Source organism: Lutjanus erythropterus, chromosome 23 (assembly GCF_056507025.1).
Source record: "Lutjanus erythropterus isolate fLutEry1 chromosome 23, fLutEry1.hap2, whole genome shotgun sequence".
Taxonomy (NCBI): Eukaryota; Metazoa; Chordata; class Actinopteri; order Lutjaniformes; family Lutjanidae; genus Lutjanus; species Lutjanus erythropterus.
This window is the reverse complement of record NC_139339.1, coordinates 22,905,927-22,932,073: the sequence shown is the minus strand read 5'-3', so window position 1 is coordinate 22,932,073 and position 26,147 is coordinate 22,905,927. Positions and strand designations below refer to the sequence as shown.

General features: G+C 39.6%; 1 protein-coding gene across 6 annotated transcripts in view; it reads right to left on the bottom strand.

Moving 5' to 3' along the window:
- nrxn2b (neurexin 2b) overlaps positions 1-26,147 on the bottom strand; it is an 884,227-nt gene that overhangs the window by 382,340 nt on the left and 475,740 nt on the right. For all 6 annotated transcript variants that reach the window (XM_084712252.1, XM_084712251.1, XM_084712247.1 and 3 more), the window contains one exon: positions 20,038-20,157. In XM_084712252.1, coding sequence (XP_084568378.1) covers positions 20,038-20,157 — 120 coding nt within the window. The remainder of the gene's footprint in view (positions 1-20,037; positions 20,158-26,147) is intronic.

Sequence of the window (26,147 nt, the reverse complement as noted above, 5' to 3'; positions counted from 1 at the left end):
TTAGGTTAGCAATGTAATGATTTCAAAAGAAGATTCCATTCATCACTCAATACCAGCAGCAACAGTGTGTGCTATTGCTAGTATTGTTTACAGCTTCTGAGTCTGTGTGCTTGTGCGTCATTATAGCAAAGTGTGGTCCAAGAGACACTACTGTAGCAGAAAGAAAGAGTTGTTTACACGAAGGCTAAGTTTAAAGATGGCTGCGGTTTTACTTTTTCCCATTGAGTTTGTGAGCTCGGTTCACAAATGACTCAATCGGTTACATGGGCAGGAATTCGAAAGTGCAGCTCCGATGCTGGTCACTACTCGCAGACCCTGGGTCCAACTGACATCACCAGCACAACATGGCACTCTTGGATATTTTGGCTTAATTTTTTGTGCTGTCTCTAGCTATTTTATCTGATTTCTTTTTCTGCCTGTACAAACTAGTTTAGATGACAGATGACAAAAACTTCCATGGTTTGAAAGACAAGAATGGCTGACATCTCCAGTTTGCCAAGTACAATGGAAAAAGTAATACAGCATGATGAATGACCTTAAAGGATTTCCCAGCGTGTATTTGTACCCAACTATTCTCAGAACAGAAAAAAAAACAATTCTCACAACTCACCTGAATTTTAAAACAGTGATAAGTTCTCTGACTAATCCTAAGTGAATGGAATGAATTAGTGCAACAAAGCACCAACAAGCGCAACCCAAATAAATCATTCAACAGCCCTGCTGCTGTAAGCACATTTTCTACCATTTGAAGGGGCGGGGGTAAAAATTAGCTTTCCGATCTTGTTTGTATAGCCAGAGTTGGCGGTGGGGGTGTAGCCTTAATGTTGATACAGCATTTTGTTTCATTGTGTCATTCTTCTGCTAATTTCCCTCCCACGCTTTGCTTTTAAAAGCTCTTACAGTGGTAATGTTTTGTCAGGCCTGCCTATGGTCGCCTCCGATACATGCCATCTGACTGGGCAGCCTGAGCTACTCTATTTACAAAGAACAGCCTCGCCATGAATAATACAGCAAGTGCCAAGCACTGGGTTGGAGGCAAGGGAGTGGGGAAGAGGTTCTGGCTTACTTGTAGCTGGTCAGGCAAGAAAGCACAGTTGGAAAAAAACAAAACAAGATAGATACATCTGTAGCGAGCGATCTGTCAAGTATAGAGAGAATGCAAAGCCGGGCATTGAGAAACAAGAAGATTCATGGAGACAGGTCAGACGCTCCAGCTGCATCTTCCTCAGCATCCCAAACACAATTCAAATTCTTCTTGATTCTCTGATGACTGTGGGAAAACAAGTCCGCTGGAACATGTGTATTATCAATATTACAAAGACACATTTTCAGCTAGTCAGAATGACTGCATTCATAGAGGAGCGGGCCGTCAGCACTGGGGGTTATTAATGTGGTTTCTTCTCAGCTCAAGGACACTTGTCTACTTTGTTATGCTCATATGCCTGGCCTCAATCGATCCCTGGTCCTCTTCAGATGCACTGTGGTGTAGTCTTATGTGTCTGTGTGTGAATGAGTGTGTGTAAAGGTACAGAGGATACAGAATTCTGGAGCGATTTCCAAATCATCATAATGAAACTGAAGAAGAGATAAGGAGAAGTGGAGATAGTAGAACGTTTTCATTTTAAACACACCAAGCAAATGTAATATTTATCTGTACAAGATAACAAAGTCCTAAAATCGTGTGCTGCTGGCAAATTTTGAACTACTTACAGCTCATTTATTAAATCTACATACAAATATTCCCTGTAGTGGAAAAAGTGACTATGACAAAATCATGAACAGGAAACAGAGTACAAAAAAGAACATGAAACAAGATTTTGAATGGGGAAATTAAAACAAACTCAAGTTTTGATAGTTGTAGTTCTGTTGTATGTCATGCCATCTTGAATTTTCTCTCAGGATTTTTGGATTACATACATTTAAGGCAGCATATAATCTCTTTATGGCGAGCAGTGAGCTGGTAGCAGCTATAAGGATGCAGCTGCAGCCCACAGGGACGTCATGGCAACAAACAAGAAAGAGGAGGCAAGAATGAAGAACACTATAGACGACATATGCAAAACACAAAGAACATCAGTGCAGCTTTTTGTTGCTTCAGTGCCTGAGGAGGCCTCATAGAAGTTTTTTTTTTTTTTTTTTTTTTTTAAAGATGAATGAGAAGTGTTCAGGTGAAAACTTGACTTCTGATGGGTAGGAGGACCGGACCAACAATATAGACCCTGCCTCAAGGTGAAACCATGCATCTTTGGAAATAAATATCATGCAGAGAGGTATTTACATTGAGAGAAAAACCCATTCAGGACATTCAACTCGCATTTCAAAGCTTAATTACGTTCAAGCAGTGGCTCAGCATAATGGATTCTCCTATTCAACAAAAATGATTTAACCACGTCTCTATTTTTTTGATTGTAGATGGGACGTGAATCCAGTGGTCATGGCGGTGATATTTTTCACACAATATGTAACAACTACACATCCAAAAATGAGTACTACAGATGTACAGCAAATATCACTAAATTATTATTCATACTCTGATCATTTGGAGCATGGCTACAACCTAAATAAATGAATAAATAAGGATCAGTCATTATAGGGCTAAGCCATATGGTTAAAATGAACACCTCAATATTGATACTGTGATAACACTGTAGGGACTACTACCATTGCTTTCACAAAATATTACCAGAGTAAGATTTCTGATAAATAAACTGTCTGGTATAAGTTCAGAAAGTTGCATCACTTTATTGTAATACAGCCTTTAAAACTGGGAAAAGACAACACTTATGCCACATCATGATATACCAATATCCAAAATCTAAGACAATATCTAGTGTCATATCACAATATCAATATTGATATATTGCCCAGTCCTATTTCATAGTGTCTCTTATGGCAAAAAAGAATACTGGGACCAAACAGAGACATATCAATTGATATGATGCAGCTGTTGGGGACATTTTTTATCTAAATTCCTCACAAAAGTACCACATACAATCTAATGTTATTAACGGTGCCTCATAAAGTGAGGGCTACTTCCTATCAGCAACTGAACTTCAATAATACAGAAATAAATGAAAACATTGACTTGTGAGAGACACTGATGGGAGGTGTTTTAAAAGGAAAAGACAAGGCTGACTTGTTTATACATCCCAACTGTGGAAGTCAAACTTTCCCTCGACAGCTAGGGAAGGGGCGCTTTGAAAAGAGTGCCATCTCTCTCCCTCTCTCTGCCTCTTTTTATGCTCTATGTGCTCTCTTTCTCTCAGTTGCTCTCATCTGCACTTGGCCCGTCCCCATGTCATCCGTCGGAGTGCAGGAATCAAAGACATTGAAATGAAGCGATAATGTTGAGAGACTCTCAACACGACGCGTCCCAGCACAGCGACTGCAGTGAACCCACGCAGGGACACACAAGCACATCCAAAAATCTTCATTAAGCCAAACACTGCGAGTCAAAAGGTCTTAATCAAAAGCAAACAGTGGAGCGCATACACTGAAGGATGGGTTTTATAATGTGGTTTTATCGCAGTAGTAGAAAAAAAGACTAAATATCAACAAGATGCCTCTCTGGACATAGTAGTAACCACAAGATACATAAAATTCTACACAGGGATTTAGCAAAGGGGTTCAGGGAGAGGCGAAAGGAGAAAAAAAACCCTATTAAAATGTCATGGCTTGAATCTATGCAGTGAAATGTACCTTGGTGTATATTAATTCTTTAGGGAAAGGGAGTGAGGGATATTCCTGATTTATCGCCCTCTTCGGCCGCCATCATTTATCACCTCACTAGCCACAAGATTCGGGTCCACTTTAAAATGGCCACTGTGTTTCCGCTTGGGGAATTCCATTACTGGTCTCAGGACAGAGGAGAGGATGTGTGAGAGTAGTTTTAGTCCAACAGAGTACAAAATATAACAGCCAATGTTCAGGAGAGAATCATTTTGCACTACACTGATGCTCCCGATTTCTAGGAATAGAAGCACAAACCATTCACATAGAAATATTGGACGCACTTAACTTTATAGTACACAAATAATATGCAACAAGACAGTCTTTGTATTAAAATAGACAGTAACTAGACATAATATGTTCCTTACTAGACAGTATTTGACCATTTATTAGAGCCTTATTAGACTTCCTTAGTGGGCAATCATGGATACAACAGAACTGTACTGTAAACTAAAGTGTATTTCCATCTGTTAGACCCTTATTAGACTGTCTATTACAGTATTATGACAAGTCTGTGCAGTTGGCCATAGACCATGGTTAAACAGGAAAGTTTAGTTTAGTTAGTTTACAGCACAGTTCCGTTGTAATGTGTCTACAATTACCGTCTAATAAAGTCTAATAATAGTCTAATAGTTTTCGATCTAATTTGATACAAAGTACAGCTTGTCAATTCTTATCTGTGTAATGTCAAATAAAGTACGACTGAAACACTTTCACAAGAATATACTGACATGGAGGTGAACAGGTTCACAAAATATTATTACCACTTGAACAAGACAATTACAACAGCGATACTGAACATGGGCCAATTTCATTAGTGCTCAGCTAATGGACATTGACGTGGAGGAGACATTTCATTACATAGGAAATTATGCACAACTGTAGGTTTTCCACAGTAAAATGTGCTGGCTGTTTAAGACATCTAGCTTCATCATTATATGTTCAAAGCATATTGAGTTTTCATGCTTTTGTGTGATTCTCTATGAATGAGTGTTTTCAGACAGTGCAACCTCTTAAGAACCGCCACAGTTCATGGAAAGTATTGCTATTATTCCATTACGGCAATCATTAAAGCCATTGATTTCCCTTTTCCCTCTTTTAAAGAGCTTCTGTGGAGGGGGAAAAAATGTCTAAGGAGTTAAATATTGGCTTCAGATGTAGTGCATGTTTTCACAAACAAGCTTCGAGCGAACACACAATCAATCGTTATTTCCGGAGAATGTGCAAGGATTCTCGCTCAAGGACACTGAACGAGTTCATGGACGTGCAGTGCCCAAAGGATTACATCTTTGAACAAATACCTCAATCCAAATTAGTTTTCCACAACTGATGAATACTTTGGTTGGATTAATTTTACTGCAAAAGACACATGAAAAGTTGAACTGATTTATTTTTTTTTTGTCTTGTTATTTTAATGCTTTATCATCATCATCATTTCTAACAATGTGAGGATGATGCGTAAAACGAAGCATGCAAAAACAGAGGAGCTGTGTAAAACACTGCCAAGTTATTCAACTAGAAAGGATCTATATTTTTTTTTTATCCGTATCTCTTATCTAATCTGACTTTTGTCATGGCACTATGTTTGGCATGTTAGCATGTGTTATCACTAGTGCATTTATTTGGAGAGGAAATTACCATGGCTCCAAAAGACAAGAAAAAACAGCAAGACATTTGTCAGACCTTATTACCACTACACACAGCCTCCCAAGCCTTGTTTTATGGCGCAAGACAAGAAGGTGCCGCTGTTCTTACATCACAAATTAAACAGAATTTACACAAGGGGGAAATGTGAAAGCTGACAGCCATTTTTCCAGATAAAATATATTTTGATGACCATAAAATCAACTATACAAAAGTAGAAATGTGATTTTGGATGTGAGAATGAACTATAATGTCAAATATGTTGCCTTGCCCTGAAGACTTATTGAATGTCTGGTTTGAATAGACTTGACCGACCGTAATTAATTTAACATTAACTTCTAATGTTTAAATTTCTCATGGTTTAAATGCTTAAGCCCCGTTACCAGTAACATGGGATTCCCTGAGCCCATGGGGAGCCGCGGTAGAAGAAGAGTGTAATGGGAGATGTACAGGGAATAACGGACAGGGAGGTAGAAGAGTTGAGGAAGAGGACAGGATGGAGAGGCAAGACAAGGTGAAGAGGAGGCTGTCAGCTCAACTTATCGACAGCTCAACCCCCACAGGGATAAATACAAGGAAGATGTGTGTGTGTGAGTGCGCGTTAGTGCGCATGCGTGTGTGTACGTGTCAGTCCTGATGATCTACCATGTCGACTTGAGTAAAGGTCTCTCTCCGTGCCGATGCCCTAAGGAAACATTGACATTCTCAGCAGAGTTTCTTGTGTGTTTGTATGTGTGTGTTTGCTTAAGCGTGTGTCTGGGGGAGGAGATGGAGAAAGAGAGAGAGAGAGAGACACAGAGAGAGAGAGGGAGTGAGAGAGAACACAGGGGAATTAGACTGTCTGACATGGCAGTATTTCCACCCACCAAAATCCTATGTGTGGACAGTACTATCAAATATTTAATGTATTCTGGGAGTGCAGTCATCCCTAAAGCACCGGCTATTATTTCAGGTGGTCAGCAGTGCCGACGATAAACTCTGCTGCTGCTTGTATTGCAGCTGTCATTCATGATACAAAGATGATACCCTCTTCTAAAGATGAGCCTCTTCGCCTGTCTCACACTTACAAGTACTGTGGTAACAAAAATGGGGCATGGCAAAGTGCTTACTGTGACAGCTGCACAGTCATTCCTAATGTACAATCCAACACATGTCGCACCTATTTTACTTGCTGTATATATTAAAGCTACAACATGGAGTTTTTAACTGGTTATGAAACAGTCTCAGTTTATTGCTGATTCCTCTTTATGACCTGCATGAGTTAACAGGACCATCTGTAAGAAGACTGGCTGTATCTATAGAGCTTTTCTTAATAGCTGCTGAGGAGTAGCCAATTAAAAAGAAGGAAGAAGGTGCTGATGTTATATTTTGCGGTTACTGTGCTGGAAACAAGACTGCTTTTGTTCACAGGGGCCTCCAAAATCGAGCTGCCCGTAGTTGAAAAAATTGGTCATTACACACAAAGGTGGCCGACTTGAGTCACATGACTTGACCTGAATCAGACTGAAGCTACAAATTTGAAGACTGGAGACATTCCTGAAAAAAACTGATAAAAGAGTTGACTTGACTTGGACTTGGAAATTATGACTTGAGGCTTAATGTTTGCATTTTTCGAGGCAGGTTGGTAGAGGCCAACACATGAGGCATCTATCATGGAGGCAGCCAGTCCAGAAAATAATAAAATTTAGATTGCAACGGAATCCAATATTCATGAGTATATTTTTATTTGTCTATAATCACCCAAAAATAAGAATTGTTGTATTTTTATGACTTGAGAATGAGCCTTTCACATCTACAGAAGGCATCGGTCCTCCTCCATGGAGTCTGCCTTGTTTCTAGACACAGCCTTTTGGTGTTTTGCTCAAGTTTCATAGGTTCACTTACATGCTTGGAGGGAGAGAGTGACTTGAGGTGTTGGCAGTATGCTAGTTCACTGCTAGATCCCACTGGTCCTTCACCTGATAGCACGGTTTGTGTTCAGCTAATGTTGGTTCTAAAGTCTCCCTTTCAAAATTTCCCTAAGAAAGCTGCAAACTGTCTAGTGATTCCTTGTCAATCAGAGTCACAGCACCTCCACCTGTCCATTTTTATGCAGATGTTTAGGTAGATTAACTAACTGACTAACTAACAGTTAATCACTTCTAGCTAACCAAAACAAAAAAGGTACAGACCTCAGTTTACTTCACAGCAAAACCACACTGAGGCTCAGGATGCACTTGATGGCTGTTTGCGGATTCTGATTCCCAGGGAATGACTATAGTTTCTGATGTCTGACCACTGCAAGGAAGGTGCTGCACTGCCATTTTTTGGTTTGTTATCGTTTAACAATAACTTAAAAAAAAAAAAGCGGTGTGGTGCACCTCCCATTTTGCCTGACATGTTTGCATGGCTGTTTGACAAGTTTTTAGAGCAAGGATAAATGTTCTTATAGATGTAACATGGATGTTTACTTCAATGACAGTTCTATATTTTTGTACAATTAAAGTTGAGAACAATGAGTGGTACCAGAAAAAAAAATGTAAAGGTATTTTAGTAGATTAACATATCCATCCCATTTGACTGTGAGTCAGGACAAGTCAGAAAAATAACTGGAAATAGATAATAAATGAGATGATGTACAACCTTTTAGCACCTGTCTGTGACTGCCATCAGTGTCATGCTAACACTATGGTTGCATTCAAAATGAATCTCTCTCTCTCTCTCTCACACACACACACACACACACACACACACACACACTCACACACACACACACACACACACACACACACACACACACGTCACGCAAATTACATCTCTCCCAGTCATGTTTATGTCATTTTGATTGCAGAAGGTGTGTACGGTATTTGTGAGTGCATTTGCACCACTGAATTCAATCAGGTCCAGAATATTGACACTAGACAGATGAGCGAAGCTGCTATTTACAAAGCATCAACAAAGGAATTGACTAATATGAAATGTGTGAACTGAGCGCCTGTGAGAAATAATTGCTTTCCCCTGTTTTTCACCCTTTTTCATATTTTTATTCTTTCACCAAGTCCACACACACGCTTGCACATATACCCCTCCCACCCCTCTTGTTCTTATTCCAGCATACAGTGAAAGGCTTTTGATAATGTTTGCAAGTGGCTGGAGTGGTCTCGAAGCAATTACAAAGCACCATTAATTGTCCTTTAATGCATATTGTGGTTTAAAAGCTCATCTGATCTTTAATTAAAACCAAGCAAAGAGTGGAAAATCTGCACTGGTTCCAAACAACACAAGGACTCATCGAGACCAAAAGGAAAGTTTCTTTTGGTATTTTCACCCACAGAAACAAGCAGATTTGTGGCTTACCTGCCAAAGCTACCAGGCTCATAAACAAATGGACACTCTGGGGAAAAGAGATGAGGAACAGAATGTTGATTGAAACCTGAAGTTGAAGGACGTTAGTGATACAGGTTTTTTAAATATGAGAGTGTGACTGGACTGGAGGAAAACAGATAACGTGAATGTCATTCCATCCATTCTTGAGAATTGGGACCTATCATGTCTTATCAAAAAACCTTTAAAATGTAATAACAAAGCCAGCACGCTAATTCCAATTTTTTTAATTATTTCATTTTATTTTGAACATCTTTGTCCACGACCAGAATTCACACCTTCAAACATTTAAAAATGAGGTGAAAGCCTTCCAAATCAAAAACTAAAAATACCTACTGATAACACAGATGTGCTATTATAATCATATTTGTTTTAAAATGTATTTTTAATGAAAATGTTGGACTTTTAAAGTTGTGTCACTCCACCAGATTTTAACGAAATACAATTAAATCAGGCATAAAAAAGGGTTAGCTATACCCTAAGGGCCCCTGTCTCACTTTTTGGTTTAAAAAGTGGAGGAATATTGCTCAAGCACTGGTAAACTTTCTATTTTTGAACAAATTCATTAAATAATATTGCTATCAGATGTGTCTTAATTATAACAGGTCAACTCTGTAGCTGTTCTAAATCTAAGCTAAATAAGAGTCATGGTTTAAAAATGTGTATTTTAATTAGCATTAAGAGAATTCTGAGAAACTTTAAAAAATAAAATGGCTCCTCACTACGACTACGTTGTGAAATGAAAAAAATGTAACATTTTGTCAAATCTGTAAGGCGTCAACTCAGCCAGATTTTCCAGAGTTGAGTTTACATCTACATTTAACAAAAAATTAAATCACTAGGAGCTGAGCCCGTTTCAATATTAAATAACATAAGAGTCTGATCTTAGAGAATATATTTTCCTAGCATAATTGAAGATTATAAATCGAACCCCCCTCAAAATACGGTTTTGTTACAGTTCTCAAGAATGAGTGAACTAGTACTGTTGTAGAGAGAAATAGAAGTAATATCATCACCCTTTTTTTTTGACCATCTACTGCAATGTACCCTCGGTCTGAAAATTGGGGCACGCTGATTGAAAAATGTAATTAATTCCAGTGAAAAGCACCATTTCCACCTAAGCCACATGTTAAGCCAAGCTATTACTTTCACCTATCGCCCTCAGCACCACAGACCACAGAATATGGCCATCCACCCCCAACCAATCCCCTTCAAGCCCTTGACATGGTGACTTCTAAAGTCCAATGGGCTTAGCGCTGCCCTCTTTTGGGGGAGCCAAAATTGCCTTTGCATGCCCAAACGCTATTTCATTCCTCACTCGCGCTCTCTCCTTTCCACTTCTTTTCCACCCATCCTCTCATTTCTCTGCCCATGCTTTCACTTGCAGTGTCTGCAAATGGGAAGATAGCTACAACTTCCCCGGTCTCTCTCCATCTCATTTCTGGAGCAGCCTACAACTGTGAAGTAGAGAGGGTTCTAGTATATGTGAGAGTGTGTGTGTGTGTGTGTGTTTATGGGCATGAAAAAGGCAAGCCAAGTAATTATTCAGGATTCACACTGCGTTTCTGGCCTAATGAGGTGGCGGTTAATTGCTAGGTCTGGACAGCAGCTCTTTGGGGCCGGCTTGCAAACAGTGCAGAGAGGAGATGGGAGCCGCAGAAGAGGTGGGAGGAGTGAATAACAACAATCAACAAAGACGAGAATGGAGTTATAGAGAATGTGAGCCCAAAAAGCTACTCAGACACCTTCCATGAAGTTGGCTTTATGCGCCACCATGCTTGTCTTTCTCCCATATGGCTTCTTGGGTGAAAACAGTTGATTTCCCTTATTGGATCAGGGGGTTTTGAGAGGAGATTTTTTCTCCCTCTCTGAGAGGTTTGCGGCTCTGCTTACTCATTCCTCCTGAGTTTGGGCTGAGTGATTTCAGCTGGTGATGAGAATCTGAGAGGGCTAAAGCCTCCCCTTAAGTCTGTCCTGATCCACGCTGTGTTGAGCACCGAGTCCATGTTGAAGCCAGTGTGACCTTCATCACAACAAGCGGCCTCACAATCGATGTTAAGCCTAAACCAAGTGCATTACACACACAGCGAGGCTGGATTCATGAGGCTATTTTGCTCCGGAGATCAGTAGCCATCTTTCTTTTTTTTCCCCCCCTTTTTCTGCATTTCAAGCGATGCACAAAGCAAATGATCACCTGCGGAGTCGCTGGAGAGGATGAGAGCGAATGCATTTCAGTAATCAGGTTTCATTAAACTTCACTGAGCAGAGATTGCGAGAGGGGCTAGGCGTGACCAGTGTCTGTTGAAACCTATCAGACCTATCAAGAATTAACAGTAGGCTAGCAAAAGCAAGGAGTACAACACTTAGTGAGCTGCACTTAGTCCTTCAGAATTGTTGAAGTCAATTCATTTAGTGTTACGGCCCTCACAGGGAATAAATGAAGGGCTCAAGAAACAAACAGCTACAGTAAATGCAATCTCAAACACAGAGGTCAATTTTCTAGTGAAAGGCTAACTTTCACAGATGTACCTTAAAAGTCACATAATGAGCCCTCCTGAGACCAGATGTGTTAACGATTTAAAAACAAAGGTATTAAATAGCATCAAATGTTTACACCAACATCATAGTTCGGTCAGTAAACTGGATATGCAACCATTATGGAGATATTGGGATGTAAACAGCAGGGTGGATTATATGCTGAATATTCAATTCAAGCCAAATTTAGGGTGAAATTGGGCTTGAATTGACCACTGAAAGTTTCAGAAAAACATGTGGAAGCTGCTAAAACTAGAGGGAAGGACTTGGTCAGCAGGAAAGAAACTAAGGTTAGTAGGTGGTGAAGACCTGTATGAGCTGACTCAGTTGTGTTGGAATGACAACCCAACAAATTTGCCTTCTGTTCGCTACTCTGACATAGTGAACTACCTTGTTTGTTTGCCAAACCCATACACAGCTGAAAGCCTTAATAAAGGTTTGGTGGTGTGTGAATGATGGTGTGTGGCACAGTATCAGCTCATAAATATTGTGTGTGTTTTGAAAGCTGAAGTAGGTGATCGATTGATCTTTACATTGATCTTTAAGATTTTTAGGATTTCAGGTCCACTCAAACAACATTCTGGATCAAAATGCAAATCTATTGCAAACATATAAACAATTAAAACATCCCTCTTTGACCAAGTCAAATGATGAGAAACTAGTTTGTTATTCTAACAGGCTCATATTTTAACACATCCGAATACCTACACAACAAAATAGGTCATCTGCCAATTATTCCCAAAACAGCATATATTACTGGTGACAAGTGCCAGCAGCGACAAGCTTATTGGACCATAACTTAGTTATGTAATGCATGTGACACGTGACATTACACACATGGATTTTGTTGTAAAACAATCATAGTTTGGTTATGTTAAAGTACGAAAACTACTTTGTTAGATTTAGGAAAACATTGTGGTTTGGCTTAAAATAACTATGTCACCTGTCATGTGACAGAAGTAATGTCACTCCCATTGGAAGGATGCAAATAATCAGAAGCAGTTGAAAGTTCGGATGTGTCATTTACATTCAGTACCTCCAACATGGCTGGCCTCCAGCTCGATGACGTGCCATGAAAACCCTATTTGCAGTAATTTGTGCCTTTCAATATCTGAGTCAAGGTAGAAAGGTAGAATCTCTTTTTTACATGCATCACAGCAGGTCAACTGTTACTGATGACTAGTTGATGCTCTCATTTTTTTCTGAGGGTGGTAACAATAGTTGAGGGAAAAAAAGAAATGGAGATTGGGGGACTGGGAGAGGAGGCAGATTGAAATCAGCAGTGCTGCAAACACACTGGCACTCTGCACTCAATTAGTATGCCTGACAGCACCATGCACCGGCAACTGGATTCATTGTACACATGCACGAGTTGTGCTAACGCCCAGCGAATGCATGCAGTTAAACAAAGAATTGCACAGACGCAGCCCTCTTTTCCTCACAGCGTCTCCCCCTCGGTTCCCCTCCACCTTGTTTTTTTTTTTTTTTTTCCATTGCTCTCTCACTCACAACAGAGAACACAGAGAAACAAAGCCCTCGTACTGCACGCACTTACACAGCATCTCTGTCTGAGTTGGTTCCAGATGAATAAGGCAGAATACCAAGTGGCCCACTTATACGCTACGCAGAGACAAATAGACCAGTCAATCACCGCGGGCTGCTGCTGAATAACAAATGCTCTCTGGTGTTTGTGTGCGTGCGTGTGTATAAGACAGCTTTTCTCTATTTGTTGTTCCTTGAATGCATCTGTGTGCATGAACATGGTGGTACAGTATGTGCAACAACCTCTGATTCCAATTGAAAGCGATGTGTTTTTCAGTGATAGAACACCAGATGTTTCAGCTGTTAATGAGAAAAGAAAAGAAGAGGCTGTTTTAGAAATGGGATACATTTGATACCGAACACTGTTGGAGAGTACTTGTGTTTAAACGTGGCTGCCAAGGTAAAGACTCCTTGTGTGTGGAAAGGAGGTAGGCCTGTCAGAGCAAACTGACCGACAGAAGGGGTCAATGAAAAGGTGCAAACAATACTATTCAACAAAATGGGAGCTTCTCTGCTGGGACTGGAGCCTCTGAATTATTTCGGATACACAAACACACCCACCCACCACGGTCTGCGCTGTCACACTGCTCGGCGGCATAGCTACACAGAAACTTGACAAATTTATTCAGCAAGAGTGAGCTTCCCTTTATCCACGGGTGAAAGGCAACCGTTATAACCCTGGGCTATGGTGATCACTTCCAATATAAACTTTCTGCAAATCAGACTGCCGGGCTTCCTCAGTGGTGTCTTTTCTTATCTGCCATGTCAGGTGGATGCTGTAAAATAAGTAATGCCAGTAAAAAAAAAAAAAAAAGAAGACTGCAGTCCAGTATGACTGAGGAATGTGGGGTAAAAGAGTAAGCCAATTGGTTTCAATCCAGGCAGGGCTGTGTGGGAGCTCTCAAAAATAGTTTCCACCATGGACCAGGGAATTTAGGAGGTAAGAAAACATCCAGCTCAACTTAAAAACCTAATCTTGTAGAACAGGATTAATATGAATGTATTTTCACAGTGCCAAATTCTTCTTCTATATATCAATTTTAGCTAGAAAAAATGAATTAAAAATGCTCCGATATACTATTTACAAGAAACAACTTCAGGGTTCAAACCCATTCTTAACTGTTAGTGGATGCCCCAAAGGCGAACCTCTTTTAAAATGAATAAAACAATAACAATACAACTGGAAAAACAAACATCTGAATTTTTGATGAGACAGGGGACGGGAATGAACAACAGAGCTTTAAATAATGCCTGAAAGAAACATCAGCCTGAGAATGGCCTCACCGCCACCACCATCATCAACCAGAGCAGATAACGCCGGGATATTCACGTTTTACTAGCAGCTTCTCAACTTTGTTTGGTGCCTCGCCCTCCCCTCAGGTCACTAAAATGTATGACTTTCCAAAAAGGATGGGCACAACAATGAGCTCGGACGAGAAAATTGAAGGATTCTCAGATGCAGGAAGTTATTAGATTAAGTGGGTTTGATCATTAAGTAGCTTTTATTCTTGGAAGAGCAGAGAAGCCTCTGTAACAGCATTTAGAAAATTACTGGACACTAAAGCTCCTTTGAAACCAGAGCAAATGGAAGCAAATAAGCAGCTACTTAAGGCCAACTGACTCATCCTCCTATTCAATTATGCAAGTCAGGGATTCAAAAAAATTAAAAGGACAGTTCACCCAAAAATTAAAAATGCATGTTTTTTTTCCTCTTACCTGTTGTGCTTTTTATCATCTAGATAGTTTTTGTAAGAGTTGCCAAGTTTGGGAGATCTCAGCAGAATAAATGTCTGTCTTGCTTATATTACAGAACTAAATGGTACCCCCAACCCCTCAAAAAAATTGAAAACTCCTGTGTAATGTCTCACGACCAGGTTACTCAAAATAATCCACAGACCTACTGAACTACACCAGCCAACCAGATCACTTTGCAAGCCAGCTCTGTGGTGGTAATGTTACAGTTTAGCCAAAGAGGTCAAAATGTATATCTACATCCTGTGCTGTCACAAGCATGAGCCTCTCATCCATGAGTAGATGCACAGTTACTTCTGGGCAGTTTGACTGGGAGAAAATAGTACATGAAGCTGCTCACAACAAGGTCTGTGAATTATCTTGAGTATCCAGGTCATGATTTCTGGAAAGAAATGTATTTTTTCTTTTGGAGTTTTGGGCATCGCAAGCCAAGTGCCACCTAGTTTGATTATATTCCAAATAGGACAGACATCTCTATGGCTGATATCTTCAAAACTCTCACAGAACTACTGAAATAAATAGCACTAAAGGCCAGAGAAAAAATATTTGTTTTGGATTTAGTGGCAAATTATCTCCTGAAATATTTGCTTTTTATTTACAAATGTACTAATATTGTTGCAAACAAAGATCATTTTTCATTCCAGGTTTGACAATCTTCAGCATGTAACAGTTGGCAAACCTGACTTGGCTGATGTCTGACAGGTAATAAAAAGTAAATAGAGACAAATGACTTCAGCTATCTGGTGTGAAACATCACTGTCGAATGCTGCACAATTGAACCTTTTCTCTCCGTGTGTAATATCTACTCCATTCAACCGTGACTCCGTATTCATAAATAATAACTGCATTGTCAATAATTTTGACAACCCTTTCCACCTGGAGTGAAACAAATGACTATTGGCAAAAATTGAGGAAATTAGACTTAAGCTTTTCTTTATTGAACAACGTTTACTAGGTGAATCTCAACTCTTACTGTGTCATTATGGCTGTGTGGACCTGTGACTGTTTTAATCAGTCTGTTTCAAATTTTACAGTACCTCTTTAGCCGGTATATTGCTGTTTTAAAAGAGAATTTTAGTCCTCACACACACACACACACACACACACGCACGCACACACACCCCCCCCCCAACAATGCACCTAGGGCCCCCTCTCTGCTTTGTCTATCATGGCCACCAAAGAAGGCCATCCGCAGACAGCAGCGTGAGCAATGTTGGGAGAATAATTATGGTAATTTCTTATTCCCCACAGAGAATGAAAAGCAGTGGCAATCACTCTATTCAAGTTCTTCAGTTTTTCTTTGGAAGCAAAATTAAAACAATTTTCATTTCACTTTTGTCCAAAAGAAAAAGGGAAGTTAACGCATGTGTGGTGGAGGGAGTCTAAGCAGTACATGCAGGTTACTTAGAAGTGTGTGTGAGCGGGTGTACTGTATGTATGCCCTGTATTTGTCACAGTATGTCTGCTGAGTGAGAGATAAAGTAAGAGATCACATGGCAGACTGCTTCTTTGTGATTCATTTTACTGTCCCTATTTCTGTCCCCTCTTTTGATGACATGCATCTGTACCTTTTATAAAACTACAAAGAGATGCAGCACATACACCTGTTTATCCACGGTCTCATTCTCATTATGCATGCAGGCACTGTAATGTCAGAATCAAGCATAATTACATGGAAAATTCTGCAAGGAATTAAACCCTTTCAGAGGTGTCCATTTCAGATATGTGGAAGAAAAATCAAGGTGGCACTGCTGGGAAAGGCTACTTTACTCAGGGGTAAAGCGAGAGCGCAACCTAAACAGTCGATAGGGCTATAAGTTAAGCTGCAAGTCAACTATGTCCAGTGCAAATGAAAAGAGACATGATCTACGGACATGGAACATCAGTTTCACACACAAATTAAAAATGCAACTCAATATAATAAGTCCTACCTTGGTTTTCAGAGCAGGCTCAAGGAAAACTCCCTGAAGGCTGGCATGTTCAGAGAAACTGTGTGATTGTGCGAGCTGAGAAAAGCCTCAAGGATACAAGGCTGTATATGGCGAGAAGTACGCCAAGAGAACAAAGAGAAGTCGATGAAATGAAGGAGCCAAAAGTTAAACTCGGGGCAGGCTCTCAAGGTCAAGAGATGAAATGTGTTTTTCAGCATTCCGAGCTGGCATAAATGAAGACAGAGGTCTGAAGATGTGTCAACTGCTGTGAGGAAGGAACGAAAACGCTGCAATAGAAAACAGCTATAGCAATGCATGCACAGTGTGAAAGGGGCTGACATACAACGTATGATATATTTGGAAAAGATATATGAAAACATGAAAACACTAATTGGACAGTGTTGGTAGAAATTTTCCCAGCTGTTTAACAGATCTAAATCAAATTTGCATGTACATTTAGAATGAATTTTGACAGCTGTTTGCCCTTGCAGTCTTATTTTGAAATTCCACAAATGTGCCATCAGTAAGTTAGAGGTGCTGGCTGTTCTCTAAGATATTGCAAATGTGTTATACTGTAGTATGACAACCCCTCACCGAGAAAACATTGCACAAGTTGCAAGAAGACAAACAGTAGGAGGGAGTGAACTTAAAACAGCAGCCACTGAAGCCAATACTGATATTGCATATTCAGAAACAAAAAGAATAACAAGCCAATGTCAGTGTTGATACTCTCATATGACTGAGATTTTCATGGAGTTTGAAATAATTTATATCTGACTGCTTATCAAGACTGCCTGTAGAGAAGACTGATCATTGCTTTACGAATTCCAGTTACAGAAATGCAATGATTTGCAAATCATTTTCAACTTGTATTCTATTGAATACATGCAAAGACAAGATATTTAAGGTTGAAACTGTTAAAATGTGTTCTTTTCAAAATGATGATCTGAATTAGATGCCTGCAACATGTTTCAAAGAAGCTGGGAAGGGCATTAAAAGACTGAGAAAATCGTGGAATGCTTAAAAAACACCAGGGATAGCAAGGATGGGGTGAGGTTCACAACTTTGTGAGTCTCTCATGGAGAATATGACCCCAGAATGTTTAATTTAGTGTCCTCAGTTCCCAAACACTTACAGAGAGAAGGAAACGGTGATGTATCATGGTGGTAAATATACTCCTGTCCCCAATTTTCTGGAACGTATTGTAGGCATCAAATTCAGAATGAGCGTATGCTAACAAAAGAAATAAAGTTTATCAGTTTGAACATCAAATATCTTGTCTTTGTAGTGCATTCAACTGAATATAGGTCAAAAAGGATTTACATTTTACATAGTGTCACAGTTTTTTTGTAATTGAGGTTTGTACTTAAATGATTCTTTTTTGTACACAGTTACACATTAACTTTACTCAGGCTGCTGGTGAGGTCCTTCCCTCCGCTCTACTCACAGTCACAGAACAGACACACGTCTCCCAGCTCTTCCCACAGAACGCACCTGGCGCCATACACTTCTACCTGTCATCTTTGAAACTGGCACAGTAAAGCCACTAACACTCCCCACAGGGAACAACTCGAACGCGGGATTCGGCACCCCTCTCCTCTCCCCTCTTCATCATTTGCTCTTCCCTCTCAAGGAGCGAGGGATCTCCCTGCTTATCTCGACATGGCTGTCATGCAGACAGAACAGTTATTATCGCCTTCTCCTTGCTCGAGTCTTCCAGGAGCCAAAGGAGCACCTTGCTAATCATCCTCTTACTGTCATGCCCACTCATATTCTGTCTAGCTAACATGGCAGGCAACAGAACAACCGCAACAATCAAAGATAAACTCTGTCACAAATGAAAAACAGCATGGTTTTGGAAAAAAAAGAGAAAACAAGGTGAGAGTGATACGGCTTAATTCAGCACCCACCACTTAATAAGCAAACAAAGACTTGTGCAAACAAGTCTATTAGCCTGTCACCCAGCCTCTGCCCCTGTTTAAATCTAGCTTGTGAAGAGCGCTGAATGCTAATTGTACATAAGCTCCATGTTAGCAAGCTGAGCTCTGCTACATACACTATAAAAAAAATTACACAGGAAGTTAGTAAAATCAACTAAACATTACCTTTAACACAAATATACAAGTTGTATTTTTTAAAGTTCTCAAACATAAACGCTCTAGTTTTTATTTTCAGAGCATTTCAGAACTTATAAACATGAGTTCTTCTAATTCGAAGTCTTCTATCTTCAAATGAGTTGAATTAATGTACTGTTCAGACTTCAAACAACTCATTAAATTAAGTTTCTAAAGAAACATGATCAGCATATTAGCAGACTTGTCTGCATGCATTGTTTGAGAGTTAAAACTTGAGCCTATTAAACCAGTCTCTCAAGTATAACTGTATTAATTCAATTTGTTTCACGAGAAAAGTCATCTGTTTCGAATCATTGTGAATTAAATCAACCTGTCTTTACAAATTCAGTTAATTTAACTGAAACTTAAAATTTTAAGCCTGGAAAACTAACATTTTAAGTTAAAACAAATAGTTTTTACAGTGCATGTCATTCCTAAACACCACAAAACTACCATCCTGACTAAATTATCATACTGAATCTTAGATGTATATGTTCTTTAATTTTGATTTATGTAAAACAATAAACTATGTCTGTTAATTAGGTGGACAGAGGCAAGTCTAGTTTCATCTGCTGTATCTTAACACTTCAAAAGACATTATTTCTATAACTCTAGTAGTAACAAAATTAAGCTTAGAATTGAAAGTAGTGACTTGATTAAAACTCACGATTAGATTCCTTTGTTCTGAACATTATGATGAAGATGAATGACAATAAATACTTAGTGTCTGCTCATAGTGAAGCCATGAAATCAATAAAATAAACACGCTTGCAATGAATCTATTTATCCCTGCATATATTCCCTTCCTGAACTCCTTTGCTGCCAGCCACACAGCGGGTGACCACATGGCAGGGACACGGGACGTAAATCACCGTTTCTCCTCACAGTGGGTGTTAGCGGTGCCTTAGGAGCCAATCTCTCGGTGAACTCTGAGTCCTGCCATCAGAGTTGTTACTATGAATAACATGAGGGAATGTTGAGTGTGGTGTAATCTGTGTGGCCTGACCAAAGTGAGGCCTTGTAAATTCATATTTTGATTTTGATATTTAAATTGTGGGCATTAATATGCTATCAAGTTTTAAGGTTAATGGACAAAGCATTTGCTTTTAAGTGATGACGTGTGAGACTCTAATATGACTAGTAAAGCTTCAATGCCAGTTAAAGAAAGTAGAAGCATAGAGCATCAACTTTCCACTAATTTAGAATATGAAGATTCACACAAATGGTCTCGTCTAATCAACGAAAATGAGCGCTTCACTAAGGAGAAGCTAGACACTCAGCACTGCCACTTAAACAGCAGAAATGCAGTAGAAATGTAGAAAAGTTGCCTGTGCAGCTGTAGCTCCTACCACCAGGTATCCATCTGCATCACTCACGCCAACCATACACACTCAAGCCAGGAAAGCCACCAAAAAATCTTCACTTACGGTCGTTGCAGAATGAACCTCCATAGGACGTCATGGTGCAGTCGCAGGTGAAGCCCTCCCACTGCTGGAGACACACCCCCTGATGGTAGCAGGACTCCTCCGTACAGGTGGTACTGGGTCCTGAGGGCATAACCAAAGGTTCAGTGTGTCTAGTGAAGCGCATTTTATAGTATTTGTGGTATTTTTGGACTGACCCAGAAATAAAACACTTTGCTGGCAGAACACTTCAGCTGAGGACAGTTTTAAAGATCTATTTAGAAATATATGATATGTACATTCAAGCACCTGCTGCAATTTGAAAGGCTTCTTACTAATAGTATTGTCAATATCACTGAGAATCAACACCTTCTGCAGCCTTCAGCTCACTGTGGAGGTGTGGGTTGGTTGGTGAAAGGAGTCAAGCATTAGTGACCCAAAAATTAAAGGTGGGCTGGTGAGCCACACCAAGGACAAAAAAGTTAAACATGGTACTTCCATGTGATGCTAAAGGTGACCTGTTTCAAGTCCTCTTCCACCAAAATATGTTTTTCACTGTGCAGAATGATGTGTGTGCAGAGTTTGACACTAGAAGACTGTTTTTATGTTGAAAGTGGGAACTTTCTCTGTACTCATTGAAAATCTGACTTTAAGAGCATGATTTGTGACAAAACTACCTTGGAAGTAAGTCCTGGTCCAATTTGCTGCTTTTACAAGTGTGATGTAGGAACCTGAAGTCAGTGCACACACACACTGTGGATGGACCACAGTGAAGTAGGAGACATCTTGCTTCCAGCACAAAATCTTTCAAAATGAGCAAAATTTGCACATTCATAGATTCTTGATTTTTTAATGAAGGAGAAGGAGTAGTTGCCTTTTTAAAGAATTTTAACGTGGAAATTACACTCATTTTTTTGTGGAAACAAACATTACAGACACACACTACTGTTTCCAGCAGATTATTTTTATATGTTTTAATACATGTCTGGAAGGGATCTTTAAAAGATTTACAATTTCCAAATTGGTCTTACAATAATAGTTACATGCCCACAGTAACATTAAAACAGGTTTTATAATCACAATCATTCCCTGTCTTCATTTTGGCCATCAAAAAATCCCTTTCTTCTAGGCATGTGTGCAATTAGTCAACTAAATGATTGAATGTTGCTACCCGTGCTGGTTGGTACTATAAATATTGTTGTACTAGTCTGTTAGACTATTTATTAAAATGTTATTAATATGCAACATTGGTTAACTGTTGCCTCTAAGATGTTACATGACTACCACCACTAGCAGACAACAGCCCCCTCTCTTCACACCAAAGCCTGGATGGCCCAGATGTTGTAAGTGGGACAGCTAACATCTAGTAAAACCAGTGCAGTGTGGCAGTATTCTGATCTGGAAAATGAAAATAAGGCTGTGTCAAAATAAACTGGCAAATAACCATTTGACCGGAGGAAAGGGTAGCCACATTAATCATAGGCATGTGGATGTTAACCTGCAAAGAGAGCAGGCTGCCGGTGCCAGCATTTCTAATGTCAGCATTTACCCACAAAAGTTGCGATTCTGTTCGGTATGAAAAGACAATATATTTAATGAGTTGTTGTCATGTTTTCTAGGATAATGCACCATTTAATCACATTCTTCAATAATCATATCCCATTATAATGACTTGAAATGGCTCATAATATACACAATATGTTTTCAGGCAATGTTTAACTTTATTGGTTAATAAATTGTACTTAATTTTGACTGTATTCTGTCTATTCTTACTTTTAGACTATTCATCTAGTCTAAATTAAATTCTGTTTGATTGACAGAGAAATTACTTACCAGGAACATCCCTTCTCTAACATGTTTTCAGTGTAAGTTACGAGCACAAAATCCACAGTCACTATTTGATGCAAAATTGCATTCAAAGTTTTATCTGAAGCTCATATGATGCTTCAGCAGTCCATGTTAAACACATCAAGTGGATATCTTACAAAGTTAGAGGCTCCTTACAGCAAAATGTTTTTTACAATTCTTCCTCTGCTGCTCAGCAGGGAAACGCAGTCAGGGAATTTCATCCTAAAAAGATGGTAACTCTGGAAGACATTCACTTGATTTGTTTGATCACTGTGGATTTGGTATCCCATCACTTAGACTGAAAGTGCACTGGATCTCAGCAAGCAAAGCCTGTTTCAGTGTCCATATAGCATGGGCACCTGACTGTGGTGTGAAGGTATGAATGTAAAGCTATTCTTTAAACAGATACGTCACCCAAAAGTGAAAATTCATTCATTATCTATGTGCTCTCATACCGATTGAAAGCCAAGTTTAGTTGGTTTTTTTTTGTTTGTTTTTTTTGTTTTTAGGGTTTTTTTTTTTTTTTTTTGCAGAATCTCCCAAACAATTGAAGTGAATGGTGACCAGTTTTCAAACTTAAAAAAAAAGAATAGAATAAAAACAGAAAATGTTTCCATACTGCTCATCTGGTGAAATCCAAGTCTCTTAAAGACACAACTGAACTGGGGATGTGTTTGTTGTGACTGTGCCAACGGCATGCTGGGACTTTAGGAGACTTGGATTATGCCAGACAAGCAGTACGGAGGCATTTTATTCATCTATTTATTTATTTATTTATTTATTTTCAGTTGTTTTTTACATTTGAAAACTGGTCACTATTCATCTCTGACGTTTGGGAGATTCTGCTATGCTGTTTTCCTGTAAAACTCCAGCAGTGTTTTATGGACTAAAAAACAAAACCTGACCTTCAATCAGCATGAGAGTGAGTAGATAATGACTTAATTTTCATTTTGGGGTGAACAATCCCTTTAACTCTGACTATGTTGTTAAATCACTGTTGCACGTGTGAAAAATAAAACAAGCTCCTGTTAAAAGTCCCAGTGACTGAAACCAAATGCAGTCGCTGCTCATCCACAGACTAAAAGTGGTTTGATTAATGCTGCTTAGGAATGTATTCAGATCAAATGTGACATTAATTCAAGGTTGAAACCCGGTGTAATCACCAGACTAGGGGCACAATTAAATTGAAAATTAGTAGTCATGGAGTTTCCATTTAGCATTCCAAGAACATCTGTGTGTGATATGTGTTTATGTGTGTGTGTGTGTGTGTGTGTGTGTGTGTTTCGGGGGATGGGGGGGTGCGCTCTCCTGTTGTTCCCTCCCACTGTCATGGATGGCTGCAGACATTTAAATTGTCAATTAGAATCTCTGCTGTTGTAATTTCTCAGTGGAATTCCAGCCACTTATTCAGATAGGTAATGTGACAGACTGCTTTGAAAACCCATATTTCCCTTCAGATTACACATATTACTGACCCAACAGGCACTGCTGTAAGAATGGACATGATATGGAAAATAATTTACACTGTTTGCCTTTGTTACCTCTGTATTATTAGGAGCTAATAGGACTGATGAAACTCAAAGATCGTCATCATTAATTTTCTTACCAACAAAGACCTGATTTGTTCTCAAAATGAGATGGGTGCAAGATTAGGATGCAGATCAAGTCATAGGCAAGAGAATCGTTCTAAAAATAAGTATGTGTGGTGGCTGTCGTGTTGGTGGTGGTGGGGATTCTCATTAAAATCTCAATTAAACACAAACATTTCCAAAGACCCATGGTTCAGTGCCAGACTAATTTGTTTCCGCATAGATAAACAGACATCTCACTGTGCCATTTACAAATGGCCCAATTAAAAAAAGACCCCCCCAAACCCGCAGAAAATAAATAATAAAAAAAATAAAAAATAAATAAATCACCGATCCACGAGAGCTCTTACTTTCAGCTCCAAAATGACCACTTAAATTCAATGTCATTTCCTTTGTATCAGCTTGTTCCGTTAGTAGCTCCTAACTAGGCTAATTACCCAATTAATTACTCACTAATAAAAGGTTCCCTTGAGGAGCTAATTAAGCATATTGTCATAATTAATAACCAAATCATGTCATTGCTTCCTCACTCCTCCTTCAACTATTGATTGGCTAAATACTACCTTTGTATGCCTGGAAAGCTGTTATTAGGTGCCTTGGGTTTGTTGGAGCATTAAACTCCATCTGCTGTGTTTGCTCCAAATGTTCAAGAAAATCCTGAAAAATGTAGGGAGCCAATAAACCTAAAACATAAACTGTAAAAACCCAAAGTGAGCACACATCTCGACTCCCTCGATCCTGTCACCTGTGTCTACAATTAACAGCTGGGTTACAACTGAAACATCTGCTCCCATATTAGCGGTGTGGAGCAGGGTAGAGTGCTCAGCTGCACATCCAGTTAAGCATCTCACTTCTTTTTTTAATGGTGCTCCAAATTGTTCAAGGGTCATTTTTGATTTCATTTTTTTATTGACCCTGAAAAGCAGAGGTGTGGGATAAATTTGATAACTTTTGGTCTGACTGACTGGACTGGATGTACTGTGTGGCATCGCAGCATCCGTTATCTGCGTTTTCAGAGTCCCCAGGACAAACAACACTATAAAATTAGCACCTGGGTCACTAACCGTACAACCATCAAACCTATCGGCTGTTACATTTTTTTTTGCTGTGATTTAGACATTTTATCGCCAGAGCTCACCTCCCAAAATGCAAATGTTCCACCGGAACAAGAGCCCAAGACGGAGCCCAAACAACTCCCAACCTAGTTAAATATTTATTGGGAACTGTTACATTATTACTGTTTAGGGCTCAATACTCAAAGTTTAGGACTCGGGACTTGAGTGCAAAGACTTGAGACTTATTTATGACTCAAAGAACAATGACTTGGTTCCACCACCTTTTGGAAAGTAATTTAAACTGTGCTACAGCTGTTACTGCTGCTTCTACTGCAACAAATATCTGTGCTCATATGCTTGCAACTACTAATGCTACTATATATTATTTTGACCATATAGATGTTGTTTTCACATTTTTTGGTCTTGTTTTGTGCCTCCACTGTTGAGCTACCATGAGTCAGCAACACAGTTTATTTACCTGCACTTCAACTCTCTCGGACTCAGTCTCCTTCCCCTTCCCCTGTCTTGTTCTTTTGTTGTTGTGATCTGCTGAGTCAGTAGAGAGCTACAAGAACAAGTTCAGTGTTCTGCCCTTTGCTTGGCCTTAAGTCTTGAGAGACCGGACCAGCAGCCACCTCTGACCACTCTATATCCCCAGTCCACAAGCTAACAATGACCTCAGAACCAAGTCGGTCAGGACTTTGGTGGTGTTGCACACCCAGGAACACGCTGTATTATGGAGAAGTCATCTTCATTTCTCTTGCCATTGCTAGAAATTCAGTTGTTAGAGAAGATCAGTCAAGACTAGAACACTAATTAATATAAAAGTTGTAATTTAACAGATTTGATGTCAGCATTTGGCTTCTCTGCTACCTGCTGAGAAATAATATTCTGAATTTGATTATAGTAGATTAGATAAGTGGTCTAAATTGTTTTTGAGATATTCCTGTAATATTAACAAGGGAATACGTGGATTTGTAACAGCCTCAGGGTTAGGTAGGCTACTATTTGTTAAAAAGGTCCACTCTTCCAAAACTGGTCAATTATAGCTCATGGCACATCCCATCATCAACTAATATTAGCATCCATTTCGGTTGCCTGCGGGAGTCAATATGATGGCTTAATGTAGTTTTGAACTGTGTTTGGAGCAAAGTAATTGTGGTGTATAACTGTAGGCAGGTAATAAGGCTGGCTGGCTGGCAGAAGTAGCAGCGTTAGGGATAGAGGGGAAAAAAAAAAAATCTGGATCAGTGCTGCATCGAGGCGGCCAGTGTGGCCCTCAGGGAAATCAAGTCAGTGCTCCCCGACACTCAGCACGCCATTGAGACGTGGTGGAGGGGGGCGGGGGTGTGTGTGGTGAGGGAATGCCATAGTCAAAATCCACTGTTATACTCAGGATTAACTACCTGACACTGAAGCCATGCAGACTGAGACATATAGTGGCAAACTACACGCAGCAGATGTAAAAAACACAACAAATGCAAGATTGATGAGGCAAAAGCCAATGAGGGTGGAGTGTCGCTGAGATTAGCCACACTGACAATAACATTAGAGGAGAGAGATACCTCCCTCATGCAGGTTTTATGGGGCAATAGAGGGGATATACAGAGGACAGGAGCTTAGATTGTAAAGACTGCCCAGA